The sequence below is a fragment of the Mya arenaria genome, chromosome 2 (genome assembly GCF_026914265.1).
Source record: "Mya arenaria isolate MELC-2E11 chromosome 2, ASM2691426v1".
Taxonomy (NCBI): Eukaryota; Metazoa; Mollusca; class Bivalvia; order Myida; family Myidae; genus Mya; species Mya arenaria.
The window spans coordinates 45,372,910-45,396,314 of NC_069123.1; the positions used below are offsets into that span (position 1 = coordinate 45,372,910).

Consider the following 23,405-nt stretch of genomic DNA (forward strand, 5'->3'; position numbering starts at 1 on the left):
AGTCTACTTAAGATATTATTTATACGTGCATGTACTTTAACAATTACACGTCCGGTATAGTAGAAATAGGTTCAGGTATGGTGTAATTACGAGTTCGCTAATGCCAACCTCATTTCACTGTCCATCATTAGGAACAAGATTTAATGGGCTGTTGAGATATGATAAGATTGTACGCTGTGGCACCGCGAGGACAGGCCAACAGCGCCCAACACAGGTTGTGTATGCCGATAACACAAATGACTCCACAGCCAAGACAATAGAAGGCTTTATTATGTAGCTCAATGAACACATTTTTGATATGCACATCGTTCTTAGAATACAGACAGGTAGAATTATGGAATGGTATTTATTTATATTAACCATATTATACTACTGTGCGTAAATTTTGGAGCATTAAATGATCCTGGCTCTTGCTCCGCCGAAAAAAACGCCTGTCTTTTGACTTAACACATCAAGAGAGCCGACTGCCATCGTCAGCGACGGGACGTCTTCTTTGACGTATCCACGTGGAACTTGCTACTAACGGACGGGCTCATACACGTGTACAGTCTGCATTGACTTCACATCAATCGGCCTCTTAAATTGAAACCTATAAGTACGTCCCGTCACTACGCTCGGGGCGACACAAATTGACTATCTCTTTGTTGCAAAAAGGACACACGTGTATGATCGCGCCTTTCCTAGATGGGCGAATACGCTATGACGGGTTTATATTATGCACACTATGGTAATGTTATTCTAGTGGTAGTACTATTGTAAGGCCACAATTTACTGTGGTTCCTTCTTGAAAATACGTGTTCTGATATATATGCAAAAGCGATTCCCTAATTAGATATTTGATGGGGATATGTAAAACTCGCGCCGGCAGATACATCTTTGTGTACAAGCTGTGATATTGTCGTTGCTATGATAACGGAATTGCTCGAATCTCTCAAAAATGGTCATATTCATTGAACAGCTCGATGACGTAACCATATGTACTTCTCATGGTGTTTCATCAAATTAATTAACTTTAGAACAACACCTTTTGTTAAACCGCGTTCTTTAAGACGCACCGCTTGTGACAGACTAGTTCAGAATCCACATGCCAGTAAAACTTGATATGCGTATCAAATATGTGTCTTTACAAAGGTACATCAGTTTTTCGATATATCCAGCTAAATATTTGAAAAAGGTTGCATCAGTACTTTAATTGGAAATTGACACTTTATGTAACTAACGCAGAAAAAACTTCATTCGCTATTTTGTTCTTTAATAAATGTTATCTTCATTAAGGGTTAAATATTATTTGGATTTCATTGGTCAATAAAGAATAAATAAATTAATACATGTATATACATTTAATGATACAGCATCTGAGCATGCTATCACAACTAACGTTAAGTATGTCAGATTATTTTCAAAATGCAACAGAATGACTTCAGATCAAGGTACATGTAATTAGAAAAACGCTGGCAACAAAACTATCACAGATATGTATAAAACATGTCTAGCCCAGCATTTAAATTAGCAATAAAATACATTACTAGTAAATAAATACGGACACATATGTACAAAAAAACCCATCCATTTTACATAAATAGACCGATTCTTTGAGGTTAAGATTCAGTAATCAAAATGATACAAATCAAGACCCAACTGCCTCAAGAAGTTCAGTATAAACACTGAATACGGTAGGTATTTAAAAGCTAGATGTAGTGGCAGTGTTGCTCCAGTCCAGACCTATATCTAACATGTCAAGCCTATACATTAGAGCATGCATCACACATTAACGAATATCTGTAAGTGTTCATAGCCTCCTATACAAAGACTTTCACAAATATCTGGACGGACTTCCAGGAGTAATCAAATCTCTCATTAACCTAAAAGTTCCTTTTCCTTATGTTATTTAACACACACAATTGTTCTCATAACATGACATCCCAGATGAAGATTTCAGAATGTGAGGCGGAGAACAGGTGCTTGCCATCAGGGGAGAACTTGACGGCCTGGACGCGGTCATTGTGGCCGATGAAGTCCTGAAAACTGCCCTCATAGTAATCCAACAACTTCAGTAGACGCTCTAGGGAAACACAACAAGGCATGTAGTCTACATGGCATTCAATACATACTTCAAACAGAAAGCACAATGTCCATCTAATCATTTATATGCTAAACAGTAGAGTTTCTTTGTGTATTTGCTTGATTGAGATCCTAATGTTATACAGTAATAAAATCATTATTTTCTATATGTTTCATCCTTTAAAGAGTTTGTAATACAGGTATATATACTCCATTTTCAAAATGAATTTATTGAACTCTGTGACAATACTGTCACCGCTACCGAAGACAATCATCAGGTTGTGAAGGTGACCTACCATTTGTTCCTATGGCGATGAGTGGGCAGTCTAGGACAAGGTCAAGGCTCTGACACCAGTGGGTCAGCGGCAAGGTGCGTATAACCTGCAGGAATAACACACATTAAAAACATCTGGTAGTCATAAAGGAAACAGAATAAAAATAATCTCGTTTTTATTTCATACCTGAGTTAGTATGTAAAGTCTCAATTTAAAGGCTTGTTTAAAGAAAACTATTGTAATTTTCCGGTGTGAAATAAAAGAAATACTATGTTAGTTAGCTGTGGGACTGAAGCATTCCTAGTTGATGGCTTAAACATACATTCGACCATCTGTCTCATTCGATATGGAATTTACCCAAGTAACAATAAGTGATACAACTGACTAACATAACATTCCCTATATTCTCTTATAATTTAATTGCATTAAGGTTGTCCGGTTAGCCCAGTGGTTAGCACATTCAGTTCTCACCAGGGCAACTTGGGTTTGATTCCCAGCCTTGGCGCACTGCGAGTTTGGTTCGTGGTCACCAAACCAGACAAGAAGGTTTTCTACTGGTACATTGGTTTACCCCACAACACCAATGTAAGTGACTTTGTATAAGTTATCATAACTTACAATGGTTGTAATATATATAATGTTTAGATTATTGCATAATCTCAAACTCAATTTCAGATAACCACTCCTGCTGTACCTTTCTCTGTGACAGACTGTAGAACTGTAAGTTTTTTTGCATGCCATAGCCCGTGTACACGACCATATCCGGTTCCTCTGGGCTGAACTTGGCAATACTCGGGGGAAGCTTCTGGTACATTGCCTGCAAAGAACAACCGCTTACTTTAAGCTTTCATAATGATCACACTTTGATACCTAACACACAGATTTATTTCAAGTAAGAAAGTAATCTGAAACAACTTTTATATGGTAGCACAAAAACTTTGACCATGTCCTACATATATACTTGTACTTTCAAATTCTCAAATATATCATTTTTATCAATTAAAATTGTTTAAATTTGAATTCATATAATACTATAAAACACTGCAATCGATCATTAAATAGTTGGATACAAGAAGACGTCCTCAGTACACAAAGTTCTCCCGATTATGTAATACCAATAGTGAGTGTTTGCCAAACACCAACAGTGTAAATTTGTGTGACTATGAAGTGTTTACCTTGTTCTCCTTGGGCAGCATATTCCCGTCTGGCCCGAATGCTGGGGCCGGGAAAGTGAGCCAGTCTACCAGCTCACAGAAGTCCTTGGACCAGTCTGCAGACCACACACTGACACGCCGGTCAGCACTCGTCGCAAGCCACAACAATGGTGCTGATACGCCCACATCCTGGTCCTGGGTACACAGAAAAGCGTGAATATTATGTTTAAGGGGAATGTGAACAACACAAAATATCTAAATGAAAGAATGAGTTCAATACACTTTTATCTATAGGCTCATCAGTATATTATATTCGGTTCAAGATCCTTATGTTGGTTAAAGACACATGTAGTTAATGTCACACTGTTTATAACTTTTTGAAGAAGACAGCTCATGTAAACTAAGTCTGAATACCTGGGCCTTGTTGGTGACATCAATGTTTGTGATGGGGGCCCCCTTGTGATCCCCAATAACCCTTACGGTGACCCCCGTGGTGGGACTGCTCACCGCTATCAGCCCGTCACTCCCACCAGACAGGATCATAGAACCTTCAGAGATGACAAGTGTGAGAAATCAAAACAATGTCAAAACAGAAAGTGGAAACCAATTTAAAGAGATTGAGTTTTAGATGACCTTCATGTTAATGTTAAACTTATCTGACACAACGATTTTATCAAAAGTCCAATGATGATTCAAAAATAGTCCTTTTTTTACTATTAAAAAAAATGTAAAATTCAGGACAGCATCATAAAATTATGAGTAATAATATTCCTGTGTCAAGTTTTCCACAATGATTTTCATACCATCAGATGAAAAACTAATGGCTGTGACAGCAACGGCATGTGGATGCATCTTGAGGATCATCTCCACCTTGTTGACATCAAACATGCGCACCGTGCCGTCACTATACCCAGCCACAATGTTGGGCAACACCCCCGGACGGGCTGGAGCATCTTGTCGCCGATATTCCAAGTTGTTCTGGCTGCTTGGTGCGAAACTGAGGCATGTACATGCCTACAAGGAGGGAAATTCACAGCATATAATATACCAACAGCATCAAACAATACAAGAATTACTTATAAGCCTAGTTTAAGGAATGTTTGGCATGATAATTCCCTACTGTGCACCCCGTTTATAGCACTGGTGTGACAACATGGGTCGAATTTCTTGTGTATTTGTTTATTGGTCAGGGCCATTTAGAGTTGACACTTTTAGAGCAGAAAATCTCATTGTCTCGCTAATACATATAAACAATATGCACACAATGTATTTATTAATAAACAATAACAGCCTCAAACAATACAAGAATTACTTAATATCTTCAAAAGTACATAATTATTGTAGTTGTATTTTATCAAATCCTAAAATCTTTATTCTCTGACTGGCCAAGTAACTAAACTTAATTTTAGTAGGAAAAACAAATTTCAACAATAAACATCTACAAGGCCATTACATGGCTACAGTAGCTCGATGTCTTTACCTGGTCTTTGACCTGAAACTGCAGTGCCTGTTCCCGGTCCTTAAGAGCCCAGACCCGCAAACTCCCGTCATCCGCACAGGATGCCAGTAGCTCACTGTTACACAGGGACAGGCCATTCACCTGCACAAACATAAGGGAAAATGATGATAAACTAACAACAACTTGTCTCTCATATTATTTAATTCAGTGTTGTTTATAGATTCACAAAACAACACTACCAGTAAATATATCACTACATTATAGAATTTAAGAAGCAAAAAACATAACACAAGTTCATCAAAATTTACTTCTTTAATTCAAAGATATTTATATTAAAAGTAAGTGTAAACCATAGAAGGATGCATCTGGTGAATTGTTTCACTTACCCTGCTCATATGACTGGACACAAGTCTTATACTTGTCCTCTCTGTCCAGTTAATGTACCACAGGGTGCCAGCAGATGTCCCAACAATGCCCTGAAATACCAACAAGCACCAGAATAACTAAGCTGTCATATGGGCGTACATAAGTGCTTTCATGCTAATTTTTCTCCTCATCTGTTTGTTTAATTCTAAAACTTGTTCCAGAACTAATTGAAACCTACTTCATAACTGAGCGTTGCCTCACCATGTCCATAGCGTCGTCAAAGGAGGCAGAGACGATGGCGCCATCTGTGTTCATCTCATCCTCCATGGTGAGGCCACTGGTACGCACATTGTACTGCTCCCCAGGGAGACGCATCTCCCCGACACCAACCACAGACCACACCCTCAGGCTCCTCCCAACCCCACCCGTCAACAGCAGACTACCTCGACACACTATCACACCTGCATGGGGAAACAATTGTAACTGTACTAAAATACTCTCAAACTATGATAAGATATCATACTTACATGCATGAGAAATATAGAAAAGAAGACAGAATATTTTTGCATATTCATAGAATACAGTTTTTACACTTATACCTTGCTTTGATAACACAAGGGTCTTCAAAGTTCTTTATTTCCCAAATTTTACACCTACCTATCTCTACATTTTCAGCCTCCCAGTGTATAAAGCAGGTGTTATTGTTGGTGTCCCAGGCTGCAACCTTTCCTGTGTTTGTGCCTGTGTACAGTGTGCTGTCTCCGGCATACGCCAGGCATGTGAACTCTACACATTCACGACTGCCCTGCAAACAATAAAGTATATCTTGCCATTTTATAATATGAAACACTTTAAAGAACTTTGTTCTTAAATAAACCTGCTTTGTTCTTAAATAAACCTGTTTTGTTCTTAAATAAACCTGTTTTGTTCTTTAATATATCTGTTTTGTTCTTAAATAAACCGTTTTTGTTCTTTAATATACCTGCTTTGTTCTTACACAGATATCCTTCAAAAGCATATTGTCTTTGGATTTTTTGAAAAGTATTTTATGTTTCTATTAAACTTCCTAGATGTAGTGTATACTTTATCACTAGCTAACAGTTTTAAATACTAGAGATTTAGTCCAACCATTCTTACAGTGGCCTTGGTATAGAGTAGGTCATCAGGCACGTCAGCCTCGTGCACATTGAGGCCGATGTTGGATGTGGTCTCATCTAGCAGCCAGAAGAGCACCGTTCCGTTCTGGCCGACTGATGCAAATTCGTTCACTGTGTATGGGTCCCAGCAGATATCGTGGATCGGGGAGGCTGCCTTTGACGTGGTCAGGATACAGTAGCTCTGGGTGCTCCAGATCACGATGGTACAGTCTCGGTAGTCACCTAGCGTAATGATTACAACATTCTATGTCTATCTTAAAATAAGTGTCTGTCTAAGGCCATTGTTTCCTTAACAAATACTACAAAAAGACATTCAGCTTTATGGGGATCAAGTATAAAATGTCACTGTCAAATTTTCCTAGCCTTTAATGAAAAGTCAAATGAAAAAAATCATTTTACATGTGTAATTTATGTAACTGGCCATACCAACAGAGACTAGGAACTTGTCATCACGGGAGTATGCGAGGCAGACGACATCATATTCGTGGTGGGAGAGCACCTTCTTACAAACCATGGCCTGCAGGTCCCAGATACAGATCTGACTCCCACTCAGTTCAAAACTACCGCTGGCCGATGCCAACACCTGAAACATCACAAGCAACTAATTACTCTGCAATCAATTTGTGATATGGAATTAAAAACAAAAAGGTCCAAAAGGTTGGTCATCACCTGTATTTTTATACAATGTACATCAAACCTTACCATAGTACTGTTTACTTGCTTAATAACTTTATTTATTGAAGGTACATGTACTGGTAAGATTGGAATTCAACATCTAGAAAAATAAACTAATGTAATAGTGCATGTTTATGTATCCATATATTAAATTTGCCATGCAGTTCAAATTTTATAAAAAATATTGTGTTATTGATCTTTTTATAACTCAAAAGTTAACAAAGCTTAGAATACTTGATTTCAATTTATACTGACAGCATTTCATGAACATTTGAAAGTAATCAGATTTAAAGTGCATCATATGCATAATGGATTTTGAGTTTGTCTAATTGTAAATCTGTGGTTGCTTTATAGCAAAATTTCAGTATTCAAAAGTGCTGTAATAATTAGATCAGTTCATCATGTCAAGCTTACAGCAACATTGTGATATACGCTTCTGTTCATGCAGTCTTTGCATGCAATAATCCAATATCATACCATTTTTTTCACGAAACCTTGGTTCTTTTTTTAGAGATAAATTGTGAAAAATAGCAACAATAATGTCTAGTTATGTATATATACAGTGTAGATGTTTACACCAGCATGACTGTGTACATGACCCTGCTATAATGGAAGATCTTTTTTACACGGTCAGCCAGGTGTTGCTTAGCTTTATTGGATAAGATGATGGTTCTATCCTGAATTTTTGTACAGCACATACATGACAGTCGTGTTGCAAAGCGTGAGTAGAGATCTTTCTTACATGGCTGGCCAGGTGAAGCTAAGCATAAGGTGCCAAGCCCAGGATGCTGGCCTGAATGTTAGTACAGCCATTTCAGAACATACCTGACAGTCGTGTTGCAATGCAAGTGTGGAGATCTCCTCCACATGGCCAGCCAAGTGACGCTGGGCATTGGTGGTCAGGTCCTCCACAATCACAGTGTTACCGCTGCTGTACACAAACAAGCCTGCAACATCAAGTTTGAACCATATACAGTGACATTCAAGATTGAAACAACAGACCTGCAACTTTATTGTTCATGTAAGATATAATTTAAATATGTTTGTTTAAATGTACCGGTAACAGTATATACAATAAAATAAATTGTTACTGAAAATCATTTGTTAACTGTAAACAAAGTCCAGACTGATAGGACCATTCATTCTTCTTGTATAAAAGACCCTTGCAAGTTTAAGATACCAGGCTTATTACACCATTTCCAAAGTAGACCATCTGTATGTTGGACATGATACCTGTATCAGGATGCCAGACCATGTTATTCCTGGCGTTTCCGTTGTAGCCAATCACAGAGCGGAGCCGTACACCTGCCTGGTTGGGTGGGGCTGTGTAGCGGCGCTGAAATAAACAAAGGTGCAAGTGAGGAAACAACGAAAGTGCAAGCAGGAAACATCACTGCTTTTATTTAAAAATCAAACTTAAAAAGTACAGTATAAAGACATTGCTAAAAGGACTTGTTGTGTTTGATTGCAGACCATCATGGATATGATTGATTTACCTGAGCCATGCCATGTTTCTTCTCCCGCTGTTGAAAGTGTTTGGCAGCACGGGGTTTGACAATCTCAGTGTTGGCCCCCTTTTGCCTTGGGGTGAGGCCAGCAGGGGCAGCTTTCTTGGAGGGTCTGGGGACTGGGGCCGAGTGCTTCATCATCTGGGGACCCCCGAAATGACCAGAGCTGACTGGCTCACTCTCCTCATCCTGAACCCAGAAAGATACATTATCAATCATAGCATTTTAATTTTAGATTAAGATAAATGCAAAGTTTAATAACCTGTGGAAACATAAAATTTACTTTGTACCCTGTATAAAACATAACAACTTAAACTTAGAATGTTCTTCATGAAAGTATAAAGTGCACAAAATACTGTTAAGCTGTTGTTCATGTGTGGGCCTCACCGGTTCATCAGTGTCCGGAGTGTAGGAGCCGTTCAGGGCAGACTGTGGGGTTCTCCGTCTGATGCCTGACCCTGGGGCTGCAGCCAGTACGGTGTCTCGCTCTGATATGACAGACTCTACCTCGTCTGGTAAAGCAAATCAAATGTAATTGCATTCATTAACTAAGGCAAAGTAATTATGCTGTTTTTATATCCCCTATTCATTGATGACGATTTTTTTTTAAACCTAAACTTAAAGATATTACAAAGATATGAATTGCAGTGTTGATCCTACGAACATTTAAGTAACAAAACCATTTTGAAGAATTATCTTTTACCATGATTTTTCATTAAATCAATGAAAAAAGTATTACTGAAATGATAGGGGGTAAACACTGCTTCCTTTGAAGAAATATAAATTACACATGACAATTAATACCTTCATATGGATCTCTTTGAATGGAGCTCAGGTCCCCAATCCTGCCAGGAGAATCTCCACCCTTGGGCCGTAGGGGTGAGTGAGGCGGTGACTCAAGGAAAGACCTCTCTCTACCTGCCCGTGGGCTCCGACCTGATCTTGATCTCGGGCTTTGGAAGGTAACACTCATGGGTTTGTCTGTGTTACCCGTTAGGAAGTCTTTCTCTCGGTACTCACGCCCACTGCAAACATACATACACATATCTGCAACAAATCTAGAGACTGCATACATCTTTATCTTTTAATAAAGATCTTACACTTTTACAAACTTCAATTCTATTTGCATACATTTATGCAGTATACTTCATATAACTGAAAGGCTTGAACCTCCACAATTACACAAGTATAGCTGTAACTTTTTTTTTTTAAAAGATCTGACACATTCTTAAATTTCAACATGTTTATGTTTTCTTATCACACAAAAATAAAAATACAATGTTATTAAAGCCAGATAAGACTGTAAACATCGCTCACCTTGCGGGAGACGGTGGTCTGTATGCGAGGAAGTCCCAGAGGTAGAGGGCCTCCCCAACACTCAGAAGGCTCTTGCTGTCTGGCGTAAACACAATACGGGACACATTCTCCGAGTGACCGATAAACACCTGCACATAGATGAGAGGGTACAACTTTGGTTAACAATAATTTAAGATATATTGATTGTTTATCTATTAAGCATTTATCTCAGGGCTACATTAAAAGCAAATTCATGTTTACCTATGAGATCAATCTGATGAAATTTAATTGAAAACTACATGTTCATTAAAGATTTCAGAACTGGTCTACCAAACATTCTTCCATCCAGACAGTGACACCTACCTGGAAGTTGACATCATGTTTCATGTTGTAGTCCCAAATCTTGATGGTTTTGTCTCCCCCAGTGGCTAGGTAGTGGCCATTTTCTGTCAACGCCAGTGACGAACAACTGTTCTTATGCACATGCTCTATCTGTTGAAATGACGGAGAAAGATAGTTTAGATATGTTTTAATAGTTCTGAATAATTGTACATTTAAAAATTAATACTTCCAACCTCATTTTCATCTTGAATACAATTTAACATGTTAACTATGTCTGATTCTTTCATTTATACAGCTAAAAATTGATTGAACGATCAGTGTTTAAGAATTCCTTATTCAAGTTTGACCCGGAATACATAAAGAACAGGACAAAGTTTCCTACCTCCGCAAGGATGCGACCGTCCCGGGAGTCAAACTTAAGGAGCCTGTTGTTGGCAGTGACCACAAGAAGATGGTTGAGGGTGACTGGGGCATAGTAGAGTCGGGCCGCCGTGTCCACCCGTCCACGCCCGCCTTGCCCTGCCCCAGATACATCTAGCCGCATGGTCTACAATACATAAGCTTGCTATGAATATGACAACGTCCTCAATATGCATCTAGAGTGACATCTTTTTTTTTTAAATTCAACGATAAATGTGGGATTTTCCTTCCAAAAACACCAGTTTGCATGGTCACACTGAATATAAACAGACTTAAAAAAAAGTCAAATGGTCACACTGAAGATAAATAGACTTTAAAAAAGTGCATCTTTTATCAACAAGTGAAACTAGAGCTGTCACAGGATTGACGAATACCCCCAAATGCCGCCTGGACACAGGAATGGCAAACCATTCCTTTGAAAAGAGGCCATAACTCCAAGGTTACTGCACACTGCATCTTCTTTTATCATGCATGTATTGTTTTATTTAAATCTGTTGAGTAATTTAGAAGTTACACTGCTGACAAGAAAAACTAGCTGATGCTCTAGCTGATCTCTTCTGGAATAAGACATCTAGAGCATTCAGGAGCTTTTCTTCCAACACGATCATCATCAAATTTTACAAGTACATATTTGGGCTTGAATGCATCCTTATCCACTTGGGAATAAATCCCGGGACTGTTCCTGTAGCCGAATTAACAAGTCCATCTGACAGGTCAATATTTGTAGTAAGCACTACTGTGGCAAATATGCCATACTTAAGTTCTGCTGGTATTCCACTGGCATCTGGTTCAAATGAAGCGTGCTGGATTTGTTTTGTTTGTTCATCTTTCCAACTGTCAATTACTTTTAAGGTAAATATTTGCTCATTTAGTTTTTGAAGGATCTATCGAACTTGACCTGTATCTTCTGATGTTACACCTGTGTACCAAAAAATGTTCAAATCTGTCAAGCCTTTCATGAGTTATCGTCCGGAAACCATTTTTCTATTTTTAGTAACAGTGACCTTGACCTTGGCCCCACCAGGCCCAATATCAAACTTGACCTGTATCTTCTGATGTTACACCTGTGTACCAAAAATTTTTCAAATCTGTCTAGCCTTTCATGAGTTATCGTCCGGAAACCATGAAAACCGACAGACCGACCGACCGACAGACCGACCGACAAGCTCAATCCTATATACCCCCTCAAACTTCATTTGTGGGGGTATAACAAGAAGCTCCACCAAGTAAGGTATTTGATGACTTTCTAATTTAAATAATGATTAAAGAAATGAAATGTAAATTAAGTACAACTGTTGCCTACCTCATCTAGTGTTTTAGAGTCAACCACAGTAACGGTGTACTCTGTGGGGCCAATGAAGGCCACCCTTCGTCCATCTGGGCTCACGGCCAGAGCGTCAGGGCAATACTGCTCTCCCCGGGATGTTGTATTTCCTGGGTTCGAGAATGAAAAACATTAACTTTATGTATATAAAAGGATCATAAAAAACATATCAGTCAGGTAAATAATTATGTGTATCATAAACACCATAAAAAAATAATGCTCTATGTCAAAGGGTCAGGCTTTTTGTGTTCTAGGTCACCATGACTGTAACCTTTGACCTTAAAATAATTGGGGTAATCTGCTTGTAATAACCATCCTCCCTACCAATTTGAGAACTGACATACTGACATGTTCAAAGCATGGACCCCTGCTCCTTCGAAGGGGGTATAATTGAACCTAATGCAAGGCCTTTATTAATAGACATTGAAATGATTGTAAATTGTTTCAAAACAAAAAAGATAACATTTTACCGAGGAGTCTGAGTAGTGGGTAGTTTTCTGCAGAAGTGTCGTAAGATGCAAGTGAGCCGAGGGAACATGAGCTGTACAGGAAGTCACCGTTGGGGTTGAACGCCAGACCGGTCACCTTACCACGATGCTGCCTGAAACAAAGGGCAAGGACTAGGTACGCTTGAGTGATAAAACTACAAAAGCTAAAAGAATTCAATCACATGTTAATTGCCTCATGCTGATAATATTCAATATACAAATTGAGCCTTCTATATGTCCTTTTAGTTATAGATATTGTATTTACTTAGAGACTGTTCATTCCTTTGGTACTGATGTTTGAAATCTGTAAAACTATCAAGATCAATTAATAACATTAACAATTACTTAAGAACAACAAAACCTGCCATACTTGTGTTCTGCCAGCATGGATGTGGTCTGTACGTTGAACACTCGGACCACACCATTCTCAAAGCCACAGGCGAAGATCTGCCTGCTGGGATGGTAACTGATAGTGCATGGGCACTCATTCGGGGCACTGAAGTCATAAAGCTGAAACACAAACACTTAGAATCTGAACTAAGTTGTTAACAAACAAACAATTTACTGGTAACTGTCAAACGACTATATTTTTTTATACAAGATACTTAAGCAAAGCTTAACATCATAATTTTTTTACATTGCTTGTTTATAAACTGCCCTGAGCAAATGAAAACAAATGCTTGTTTTGCTTTACAAAATTAAGATAAAAGCCTGAATGTTGTAAAAGCAACGAATCTGAGTTGTTCTGACCTGTTGTAGTGTCTCAGAGTCCCAGACACGTATAGTGTTGTCCTCGGAGACAGTGGCGATGTGTTTTCTGTATGGGTCAACCGCCACACTGCGTATACGGCCTACATGGGAGCGCATCAAGGTTGTGTAGCCGCGGGAGGTGATGTCCAACATACCCAAGTTACCCTGTGTACACACATGTAGATTGAAATGTTTATTCATGTATATTAGCATAATATTACACTGGAATGTCTAACAATTACATGAAGAGATAAAACTTTGAAAAATTATATTTAACCATTTTTGACAGAGTGACTCTAATCAGGGCAGTTGGTCAATTTGCTAATTCATTTGATTTTATAAGTTCTGCTTCAATATAAAACAAAGAAGCTATAACATAGTAAAATGGCGTAGTTCCAGATTTAACAGGGAGATATTGAAGAAGTTAAAAGCTAAATTTCAACAATTACATCGTCAAGCATACCAGAGCAGTGCCTGCTACTATTTGAAGCCCATCAGCAGAGAAGCCCACCGCCGTGACAGGGCCTTCATGCTCGGCCTCCAAGTACACGTGCGCAAAGTCCAGGGGCCACAGGCGCATGAAGCCGTCATCTGAACCCGTCACACAGAATGTCTCGTTGATTGCCATTGTGTTGATGGCTAAGCCTGGACCTGTACAGTAATATTTGCATGGTACAGATGTCTATAATGGCAGATCATCAGAAAACTTCTCAAATGTTGATATTTAATGCTTGAAATTTAGCGTTTACAAATTAAAAGCTTAATTTTCAAAGATGGAATCAATGCAGTGAGGCCTGATTGTATTGCATAAGTAACATTATAACTAATTGCACTGTGCATATCTGGTGTTTTTTTCTCACCTGATCTGAATGTCTGTTTGTCCTTGTCCGAGCGAGCCTCGTTGGGCAAAAGTCTTCGCACATGCTGCACGCTCACCTTCCTCACATCAATCTCAAATATGTGGCCAGACCTGCTGCATGCGTACCTGCAGGGACATGCGACAAAACAGGATAAGCAAACTTTTAACTACAAAAATTTTCTTAAGCCAAATTTCTTACTTAAACTTGATTTTTACTAAACAAGAAATTGTATGTCATAATTACCGATATCATAAAGATCCTTTTAAACTTTCAAAACTCTCAAAAATGTGTCTTTTACGCAAAGTATACCAAAAGCAAATAGTGACCTTATCTTAATCCTGTTATAATGGACTTAACATAAAAACATTTTGAAAAACTGGAGCTGATCTTTTAATATCTGCTTTATGACAAATATACCCATGACCTTACAATCTATGTAGGCCTTAAGATATAAAGACAATATTCTTGGAGTAATCATAATAACATGAAAATGCGAGCATCAATCATAACAGTAGTGTTTTCCAATACATACACGAGTCTGTCATTTGGGTCCTTGCCAGGGTGGTAGCCGGCCTGAAAGGCGACATCAGTGAACTCCATCGTGTGGTACTCCCCAAGGTTGACGGGCGCCGACCGCAGGCTGCCCTCCTTCACTCGCCACAGTCGCACATTGTCCCGCCCACATGACACCATCCTACAACATATAACATGCAATCACATAGGTCTTAGGAACAAATTGCTATATGCAAACCTCATGCATCACATGCTGTAACCTGATACTTGGACAGATTTTATTTACCGGTACTAGAAAAAGATTGTCATTGTATTAAAACAACATAACAAAATATTTTTTCATCCTTAAAATGTTCTTTTCAATTCTTACAATCCCAATTATTTGTACTTAAGATGTTATAAAATGATTCTGGAGCTGGCTATGTTTATACAAATCAGCAGACTGCATAACAGAGCATGTTAGCGAGATTTAATTGCATGGGTGAAAATTCATAAATAATTAATATTGAAAAAAGTTTGTTTCATTGCTTGAATGCCATTTTCACAAGCATATAGGAGAAAAAGTTACGTACTGAATTCAATAATTATACTGAAAACATCAATCCATGTTACTGAAGTATCAAGTCGTTTATTAGGTACAGGAGAGTTTTACCTAGTGTCATCAAAGGCGGCCACTCTCATCCTGGAGATGTCAACATCAGTGTGTGCCTTCGCCATCACAGTCACCTCGCGGGACTTGCTCGCCTTGCTTGTGTTCCAGATAACAACCATCTGGTAAAAGGAAATATTGGGAGATAGTAAGATATGGGCAGGGAGCCGGCAGCATGGTCAACCACCACAAACATTAATATGGGCCATCAACAATGGGTATGCTGCAGCAAAACTGTAAATTGATCCATGCAAAAACATCTACCTTCCCTTACATATGAGATTGGTCATGTGGTAAAGGTGTCGATCACCAAGATGTTGTGGGTTCTACAATCTGGCATGCTTACTTGGTCGCTCAAAACGGACGCCAGTACTTGTTTCTATGCAGGAAACAACTCAAGTGTGATATATATTAGTTTAAAGCTGTCTTCACAATCATGTTAAAATATAAAGTTATGCAAAAAAGTACAATATATTAGTTGCATTAAATAAGATATACCTCATCGATTGAAATTACATGTCCCTGGAATGTTCTACATTCTAATGTCATCATAATCAAGAAACTTACATTTTTGCCATGGCTGTCTTTCCCCACCCCACAAAGCAGGTTTCCTTTGTGAGAAAAGCTGAAAAACAACAAACAATCATCTCTTGGACAGAACAGTAGGCAGGGAGACAAGATTGACGAAGGATGTTGTGTAAAAGATATATTGGAGTTTTGGCATTTATGTATTTAAGTAATTTAAAAAAGAAGAAGACTGTACATTCATACAGTATTACAAGGTAACAATGTCATATGCCATGACTTTTCTATCAATAAAGGGGAATAATATTAAAGCCACAGTTATGGGCTTTGCCATATATGTAAATGGCATGGAAACATTGTCACAAATTTCCCGTGCCAAATAAACATTCCTGAGTCACTGCACTAACCTGATATTCTCTATATATCTTACCTGAGGCATGAGAGTGAGTGTGCATGAGTTTTACAGAGGGCAAGACACTCTCCACTGACCATCGTCCACACCCTTACCACACTGAGTGGGCCAGACTGACCACTGGCCAGTAAACTACCATCACCACTCAGGCTGATGGCCGACACCTGGACAGAGACAGAAAGTACATCAGTGTAGGAAAAGTATATATTACTATCTTTAATCATTACAACAAGAGACCCAATAAACAGTAACAGTTCTTTAAATCCATTAGGTGGTATAGGAATAAGAACAGTATGATAAATAAATTATATTAAATTCACTATGTAGTATCTACTCAGTATGTTAACAACATTGTCCAAGTACATGGCACAAATAAGTTGTATGCATAAAGTATGAGACCCTTCATGCCTAAACCTTTTCAATACAGTATTTAAGTATAATATCAACTATTGATTACCTTGTCTGTGTGTCCAATAAAAAAACGCTGGTGACCATTGGAGATTTTCATGGCGACCACCACAGCGTGACAAGGGTACACAAGAGATAGGCCGTCCTCTGTCCACAGTGCCTGGGGAAAATCGCAATTTAGACATATTTCATTTATATTTTTATGATTGTGGAAAACAAGTTCATAATTAAACATTTTGATAGCACAATGTTGAGCCCCAATGAGATCTTCTACACCCAGATATAACACCAGTATTACTTCCTCCAAAACTTAGACCATCAACCAAATAATTATGAACATGCAAAGGCAATGCTTTTAGACCATGCACTTTAAATACTTTGTAAAAAGTAATAATTCAATAATAATAAGTAGGAAGCTTACATCTCTGAATGAGCTGCCTCCAAAGCCAATGATTCTCTTCAGCCGCATGATCGGATCTGGCTCCAACACCTGCAAGTAGGACATTAAACATAAATTATCATATCAAAGGTTATAGGCAGACCAAATGAAGGTTAATTAAGACTAAGATCTAGCATAACAGAAACCAGTGTAAGACCAGCGTACCTTGTATGACTTCTTGACTGGGGGAATGTCCACCGACCTGTCCACCTTCTCTACACGACTCTGATTTAGACAGATATGACAACGTCAGGAGCGTAGGAAACATATACAGTGTAAATAGAGGCTAAAATAGTGCATACAATAGAGCAGAAAACAAGTACAGCTGAAACAGTTGTCTCAATTCTAGTTAGAAATATTAAACATCGTTAGTGATGTATGAAACTGCCAAAGCAGTAAATGTTTGAAATTTAGCAGTGATGATGTTAATAACGTTTTGAACTTCCAAAAGTTCTGAAAAATTCACCCATTGATTAAATTATATGGGCCGTAAGACTAAGCTTGCATCACAAAATTGGTCAAACTTTAAGAAATGCATCCAACATTTTAAGTGTATATACGCTGGATGCTACATCAGGATGCCATTCATATGCCACAGAACCCCCTAAAACCACCCGGCCTTACCTTTCCAGTTGATGTGTTATCCTGGTGGAGAGAGGGGCCAGTGTCAGGATGGGCAAATACGTGTATTTCTCCTGATCCATCCCGTGTGACATCAACATCCTCTACACCAACCATCGGCAGCTCTGACGTCACCACACGGCGGCGGGAACCCTGCAATTTTTGCATAGTACTTAGTACAAAAACAATGTAGTATAGTTAAAACTATTAATTGGACACTCTTTAACAACCCACAAGCTGTCCTAGGACAGCTGTTCGACTATACGCCACCTTGTCTTTGTCTATTCAATACAATAATGATGCCTGTCAAAAGCAATAAAAAATCATTGAAAAAAAAAGGAAACAAGAAATGCCGCATTGGACTGTCAGACCAGTTTTTAATGAACTTCAGTTCAACTGTTTTTTTCTCTATTTTTAGTAATGGTGACCTTGACCTTGACCCTAGGGGCCCAAATGCAATGCCATGGAAGTTCTCCCTAAACCCTTTCTACATGTCAAGTTCGGAAACAATGTCGACCCTAACTTCAGTTTTTCATTACCAAAGGGTAATCTGTTTAAAGTAACAGTGACTTTCGACCATGACCCTAGAGGCTAAAAATGCAATCCAATGAAATATCCACATAAACTTTTCCTATATATAATTTGGTTGCACTATGTCAACCCAAACTAAAGTTAAGTTATTCAGTTTAAAGTGAACCTTTTTTTCTTTTTTTAATTACAATGAACTTGAACCTAGGGGCCGCATCCTGTATACCAAGTTTGGTCACAATGTGTCAACCCCAATTTCAATCATTTTTTTATTTTTCATTCTAATTAATAATCACAAAGTCAAACAGGGTTAAAAATCTGTTCAAGTTCTGAGTTATATTAAAGCAAAAATGCCAACTTTCCCTCAAACTTTAACAGGAGACAGACACCAACATCTGGGAGAATAGTAAAACCAAATAATCAAGCTAAAATTGCAAGAACTGTTCAAAACTTCTTAAAATCTTTAAAATTTGAAATAAGTCTTAAATTTATCATAAATGCATAACCAGAGCTGGTTGTGTGGTGGCCAAGGTTACCTTGTCAGCAGTGATGTCATTGATCATGGAAACATGCTTGGAGGAGCACCTGCTGGCATCAACCTTCCGAGCCTCAATACGCCTAGGCCCACTACTAGTCGGGCGCACAGCTGCAATACACAACATACGGTCCATACAAGGTTATGGTACAGATAAAGTTATCTTCATTAGGATATCTGCTAACAAAAAGCCATGCAGAAATAACATAACAAATCAAATGTGAACATGAAAGAATAAACTCGAAGGGAAATTGGTCATAGAGAGGTTTAGGAGTTTTATAATAACTTATAGCTTTCAGAAATTAAAATAAACACCTACCCTTAGTGGTGGGTTCTGATGTAGTTGACTGTATTGTGTCATGAGGTTTGTTGCTAGCCTCCGCTGGAAACTTTATCATGTCATAGTGATCATGCCAGCGGTCCCCTCGCATGAGGGGAAAGTCCATCTCACGGGGGAGGGGAGACACCCCCTGCAGACCCCCAGAACGCTTCACCTGCTCCACCGTTAGGCCTGAGGAGTGAAGGACTTGTATATAGATACAGGATTGAGAATATGTCAGCCATGTTTCAGAATTGGAAATATATGAAGATGTACCGGTATGATTGCCTCTTTCAAAAGAGACATTTCTTAGACCATAGCTATAAGCTAAAACTTTAATTTCAACAAATATTTTTCATGGACTTACTGACCTATTAAATTGATCATACCTGATCTTTACACACAGATATAGGATACAGGATAGAGAACATGTCAGCCATGTTTTAGAATGGGAATATAAATTATTATGAAGATGTATGATTGCCTCTTTCACAAAGAGACATTTTAAGACCACAGCTATAAGCAATTCTAAAACTTTGATTTCCACAAATAATTCTTATGGACTTACTGACCAATAACCAAACTATTAAATTTGATTATGCCTGGGGCACAAAACAAACCAAACTCTGTTACCTGGTTCATACTGTTCATCACTGGTGAACATGTTCTTCACATGCATGTTGGCACACAGGCGAACGCCCTTGATGTAGGCATACTTGCGATTCAGGTACATGGCCAGAATATACTGGAAATCAAGGCACAGAATTGTCCATCGTGTCGACAGCGGGGCAGGACCACTTTGCTCTGTAACATGATTTAAAATCTTATCATGTATAATATATATAAGTTACCAAACATAGTATAAGATGATATGAGCTGAGAAATCTACTCAAATAAACCAATGGTTTTTCATCAAAATTACTTTATCCCAAAATGAAACATATACTCTCTGACTGTTTTCAGATAAGAGAAAATACGAAGAAAGAAAAATAAAGAAACATACTTTACTGTCACTGAAAGTCAAATAAGAGTTCTTGTGAGTGAAGCTAGCTCAGTTACCTTTGCCAGTGCTGGCAGTGATGGCATGTACTGTTCCACGTGTTGCTTTGCAAACAAAGGGGAACTGGAGCCATGTGGACGTTGACTTGAACTCTTTGAACAGATTGGAGAAGGAGATGCGCACTACAAGGTTGTCCTGGGTTGCAACATCTATATGAACCACAAAGTACTTGGTGGGGACAGGCCTGATGAGGAGGTACATATAACGGCCTGTCAGTCCCAGGGATTGGGAGCTCGTCTTTGGCAGCTGGATGTAGTTGCCAGCAGGGATTGACCCTGTGATCTTGAACACTGTAGACTTCACTGCCTTGTCCTGAGTGAAAATACATCGTAAAGTAAAAGTAGTCTTTTTTTCAAGTTGTCCTACATGTATCTGTGATCTGTACTGACAGTGTTTGACTATTTTGAAATTATGTAAATCATAGAATGTCCAAAAAATCTTACATCATAATTTTCCAACATAGAAAGAAGTTCTTACCATCGCAGAAGTGACTTCCCCTTCCTTTGTTGCCTTTTTCCATGATGAGACATTAAAGTGTTTGAACACATTTACGTAAGGATGCTGCCACACTGGAAATAATGAAGTAAGAATGTTCACCATGTTGAATTACTCATTTTAAACATAAAGTAAGGTTCATAGGAGAACTTCAGGCTTAAACTGGCTGTTTTAAAGGGGCTGTACTCCGTATGATGAAATAGCAAAAAAAAGAGAAAATTGTCGAAAACTGACAAACTTGGTATCGATGTGTACAATGCATTGAAACTTACTAACTGAAGAACAATGTACGCTGTTGGATATGTAGGCCATGATTCGTGCCAAGAAATGGTCGAACATAAGTCATTGCATTGACAAAAATTACTTAGATGGCAAATTGAAAGAAAGCGTACAAACCAATCACACACTAACATCTCACTAACATTGTGACATTAGCGACCAATTCCACTCTGTCTGTTTTGGGTCATTCATTGCTTAACCTCATTGGTTTAGCTATCCCCATTCAATGTGAGAAATACTTATATACAATGGAGTTGATGAAATCCCTAATACGTGTAATGAAAGATCTTAGCAATTTACTATATAGAAATAGCTGAGTCAACTGTTGACCTGGGGAGTTGACTAAACCTCTGTAATTCATAAAGTAAACCGAGGAGGAAAAGTGCGCCCGGTGTGGGGCTCGAACCCACGACCGCCGGAACACTAGCATGGCGCTCTAACCAACTGAGCTAACCGGGCGGCTGGTTCTAACCCACACACACTACACTCCTCCCCCCATTTACCTTTTAGGCCAACGGAGGCACTCCTGCCGTTTACCACTGCCACCAGTAAAGTAAACCTAGGAGGAAAGTGTGCCCGGTGTTGGGCTCGAACCCACGACCGCCGGAACACTAGCACGGCGCTCTAACCAACTGAGCTAACCGGGCGGCTGGTTCTAACCCACACACACTACATTCACTTGAAATGATGATTGTGTAGTCTTCATGGTCAAGACAATGTTATTTACTAGAAAATCAAATAAAGATAATAAATGATTGTGGAAATTAAAGCATGTAAATAAGAAACCAACTGTTAAATACACTGGAAACATCCTATTTGACTTCAACTATTGACAACAAGAAATGTATAAACACTAAGAATAATATATAGCCAAATCAAGCTGAACATATTCGTAGTTAAAATATTGATTGAGATAAAAAAGTTCGACGATTATTTACGATGTCATCAACGAGTTCACTCACTTGTCAAATAACTGGTTTTACCCCACCCACTTAATTCAACATTGAAACATGTTCAAGCTTGACTAGTGGCTAAAGGTTCTTCACATATTTGGACACAAAACGTTTAGTTTCCGATTGTAACTTACGGGAAGTCATAATGTGAAACGATATTGACAAATACAAGTATTGATATGTAATTAGTGTTTTGTTGTGTCGCAAAATATATCTGTCAAAATTTGTGTTTTGGTTTTGCCGCCATGTTTGTTTACAGAATCATGCGCATTGAAAACTTCCGGGATTTGATTGCAACTAAAAATATTTTTGTTATCCAGATATTCTCATTGGCATTCACAATTGTGATACGCAACGCATTTTCACTCTGGTGTACGAGAATGAATATCCTACGCATTAACTTCCGCAAGATATCAGAAACAAGAACACATATTATCGTCAAATAAACCCGAGTACTGTACATAAATTGCAACATTAGCTGTCAAAACTATTTCCGACAAAATACAAATCAAATAACATATCAATAGTGCAAAAATAAAACACGGACATATACACCTTGGTTTATAGGTCCTCGACAGAACCTTAACAATGATATATGCATTAAAATCTAAAGATTTTAAATTAAATAATATAACCAAAATAGTTAAGACATAAAGTTATATCATACTAAATAAAAGTTTATTAATAAATAATTCTAACTATATATATATATATAGTATACATTATAAACATACAAGAATGTTTTCCAGCTTATTCAGATGCTTATGTCTGAATTTTATTATTGAAAATATAGTTCAAGCACAGGGACCTTATTATAGGTCCGTGGTTTAAACTAAAATCTAAAAATGCAAATAATATTGATACAAAATCTAACTGCCAAATTGAATGGAAAAAGCAGCGCAAAACACATGGTATTGGAGACATAAAAGTAAATATGAGGACTAAGTGACAAATAAAAAGAAAAAAAAACACTTTCAAAACAAAAGCAAATGTATGATAAACAATAGATGTTGGTCAAACATTATACCCCCCCCCATGAGCGCCATGTTGTCAGGATTATTTGGACAATTAAATTAAATATGCATGGACCTCAAAGTCAAATTTTAGGATCATGGGTGCAGGCAGTTTCAAGTTATCACACAGACAAGCTTTTTGCGTTCAAAGTCACTGTGACCTTGACCTTTGACCCAATGACCCCAAAAATTAAAAGGGGTCATCTACAGGTCAGGCCCAACCCCTTAGTCAAGTTTAATGATCATAGGTCCAGGCTTTGTTGAGATATCACTTGGAGAAGCTTTGTTAACTTTTTCGGGTTAAAGGTCACTGTGACCTTGACCTTTGACCGATGAAACCCAGAATCAATAGTGGTCATCTACTGGTCAGGCCCAACCTTCATGTCAAGTGTGATGTCCATAGGTCCAGGATTTGTCTGTTTTCCTTCAAGGTCACTGTGACCTTTACCTTTGACCTGATGACCCCCAATATAAATAGGGGTCATCAACTGGTCAAGCCCAAACAACAAGTCAAGTTTGAG

The 23,405-nt window shown here is 38.3% G+C and overlaps 1 protein-coding gene across 1 annotated transcript; it reads right to left on the bottom strand.

The window, feature by feature from the left end:
• Positions 1-1,326: 1,326 nt before the first annotated feature.
• LOC128225258 (WD repeat-containing protein 90-like) lies at positions 1,327-22,121 on the bottom strand. The gene is made up of 40 exons (XM_052935365.1): positions 22,006-22,121; positions 20,622-20,713; positions 20,144-20,456; positions 19,718-19,888; positions 19,085-19,276; positions 18,767-18,876; positions 17,706-17,855; positions 17,247-17,306; positions 17,064-17,132; positions 16,692-16,802; positions 16,253-16,398; positions 15,865-15,922; positions 15,301-15,419; positions 14,668-14,829; positions 14,136-14,260; positions 13,739-13,926; positions 13,276-13,440; positions 12,896-13,035; positions 12,508-12,638; positions 12,017-12,147; positions 10,676-10,840; positions 10,315-10,443; positions 9,973-10,100; positions 9,460-9,680; positions 9,043-9,167; positions 8,644-8,844; positions 8,381-8,483; positions 7,973-8,094; positions 6,899-7,055; positions 6,453-6,694; positions 5,973-6,120; positions 5,577-5,776; positions 5,336-5,425; positions 4,971-5,090; positions 4,294-4,504; positions 3,905-4,038; positions 3,512-3,685; positions 3,031-3,153; positions 2,358-2,442; positions 1,327-2,062 (listed from the first exon to the last, which is right to left on the bottom strand). Exons 1-40 carry the CDS (start codon positions 22,013-22,015, stop codon positions 1,908-1,910), a joined length of 5,676 nt encoding a protein of 1,891 aa, XP_052791325.1. The 5' UTR covers positions 22,016-22,121; the 3' UTR covers positions 1,327-1,907.
• Positions 22,122-23,405: the final 1,284 nt, after the last annotated feature.

What these genes read in the sequence shown, in the direction of transcription:
- LOC128225258 (XM_052935365.1), bottom strand. An exon ending in GAGGCAGCTCATTCAGAGAT is followed by an intron (nt 16,803 to 17,063) that starts GTAAGCTTCCTA and finishes GATTTTCCCCAG; the next exon opens with GCACTGTGGACAGAGGACGG. An exon ending in AGACCACCGTCTCCCGCAAG is followed by an intron (nt 9,681 to 9,972) that starts GTGAGCGATGTT and finishes GTATGTTTGCAG; the next exon opens with TGGGCGTGAGTACCGAGAGA.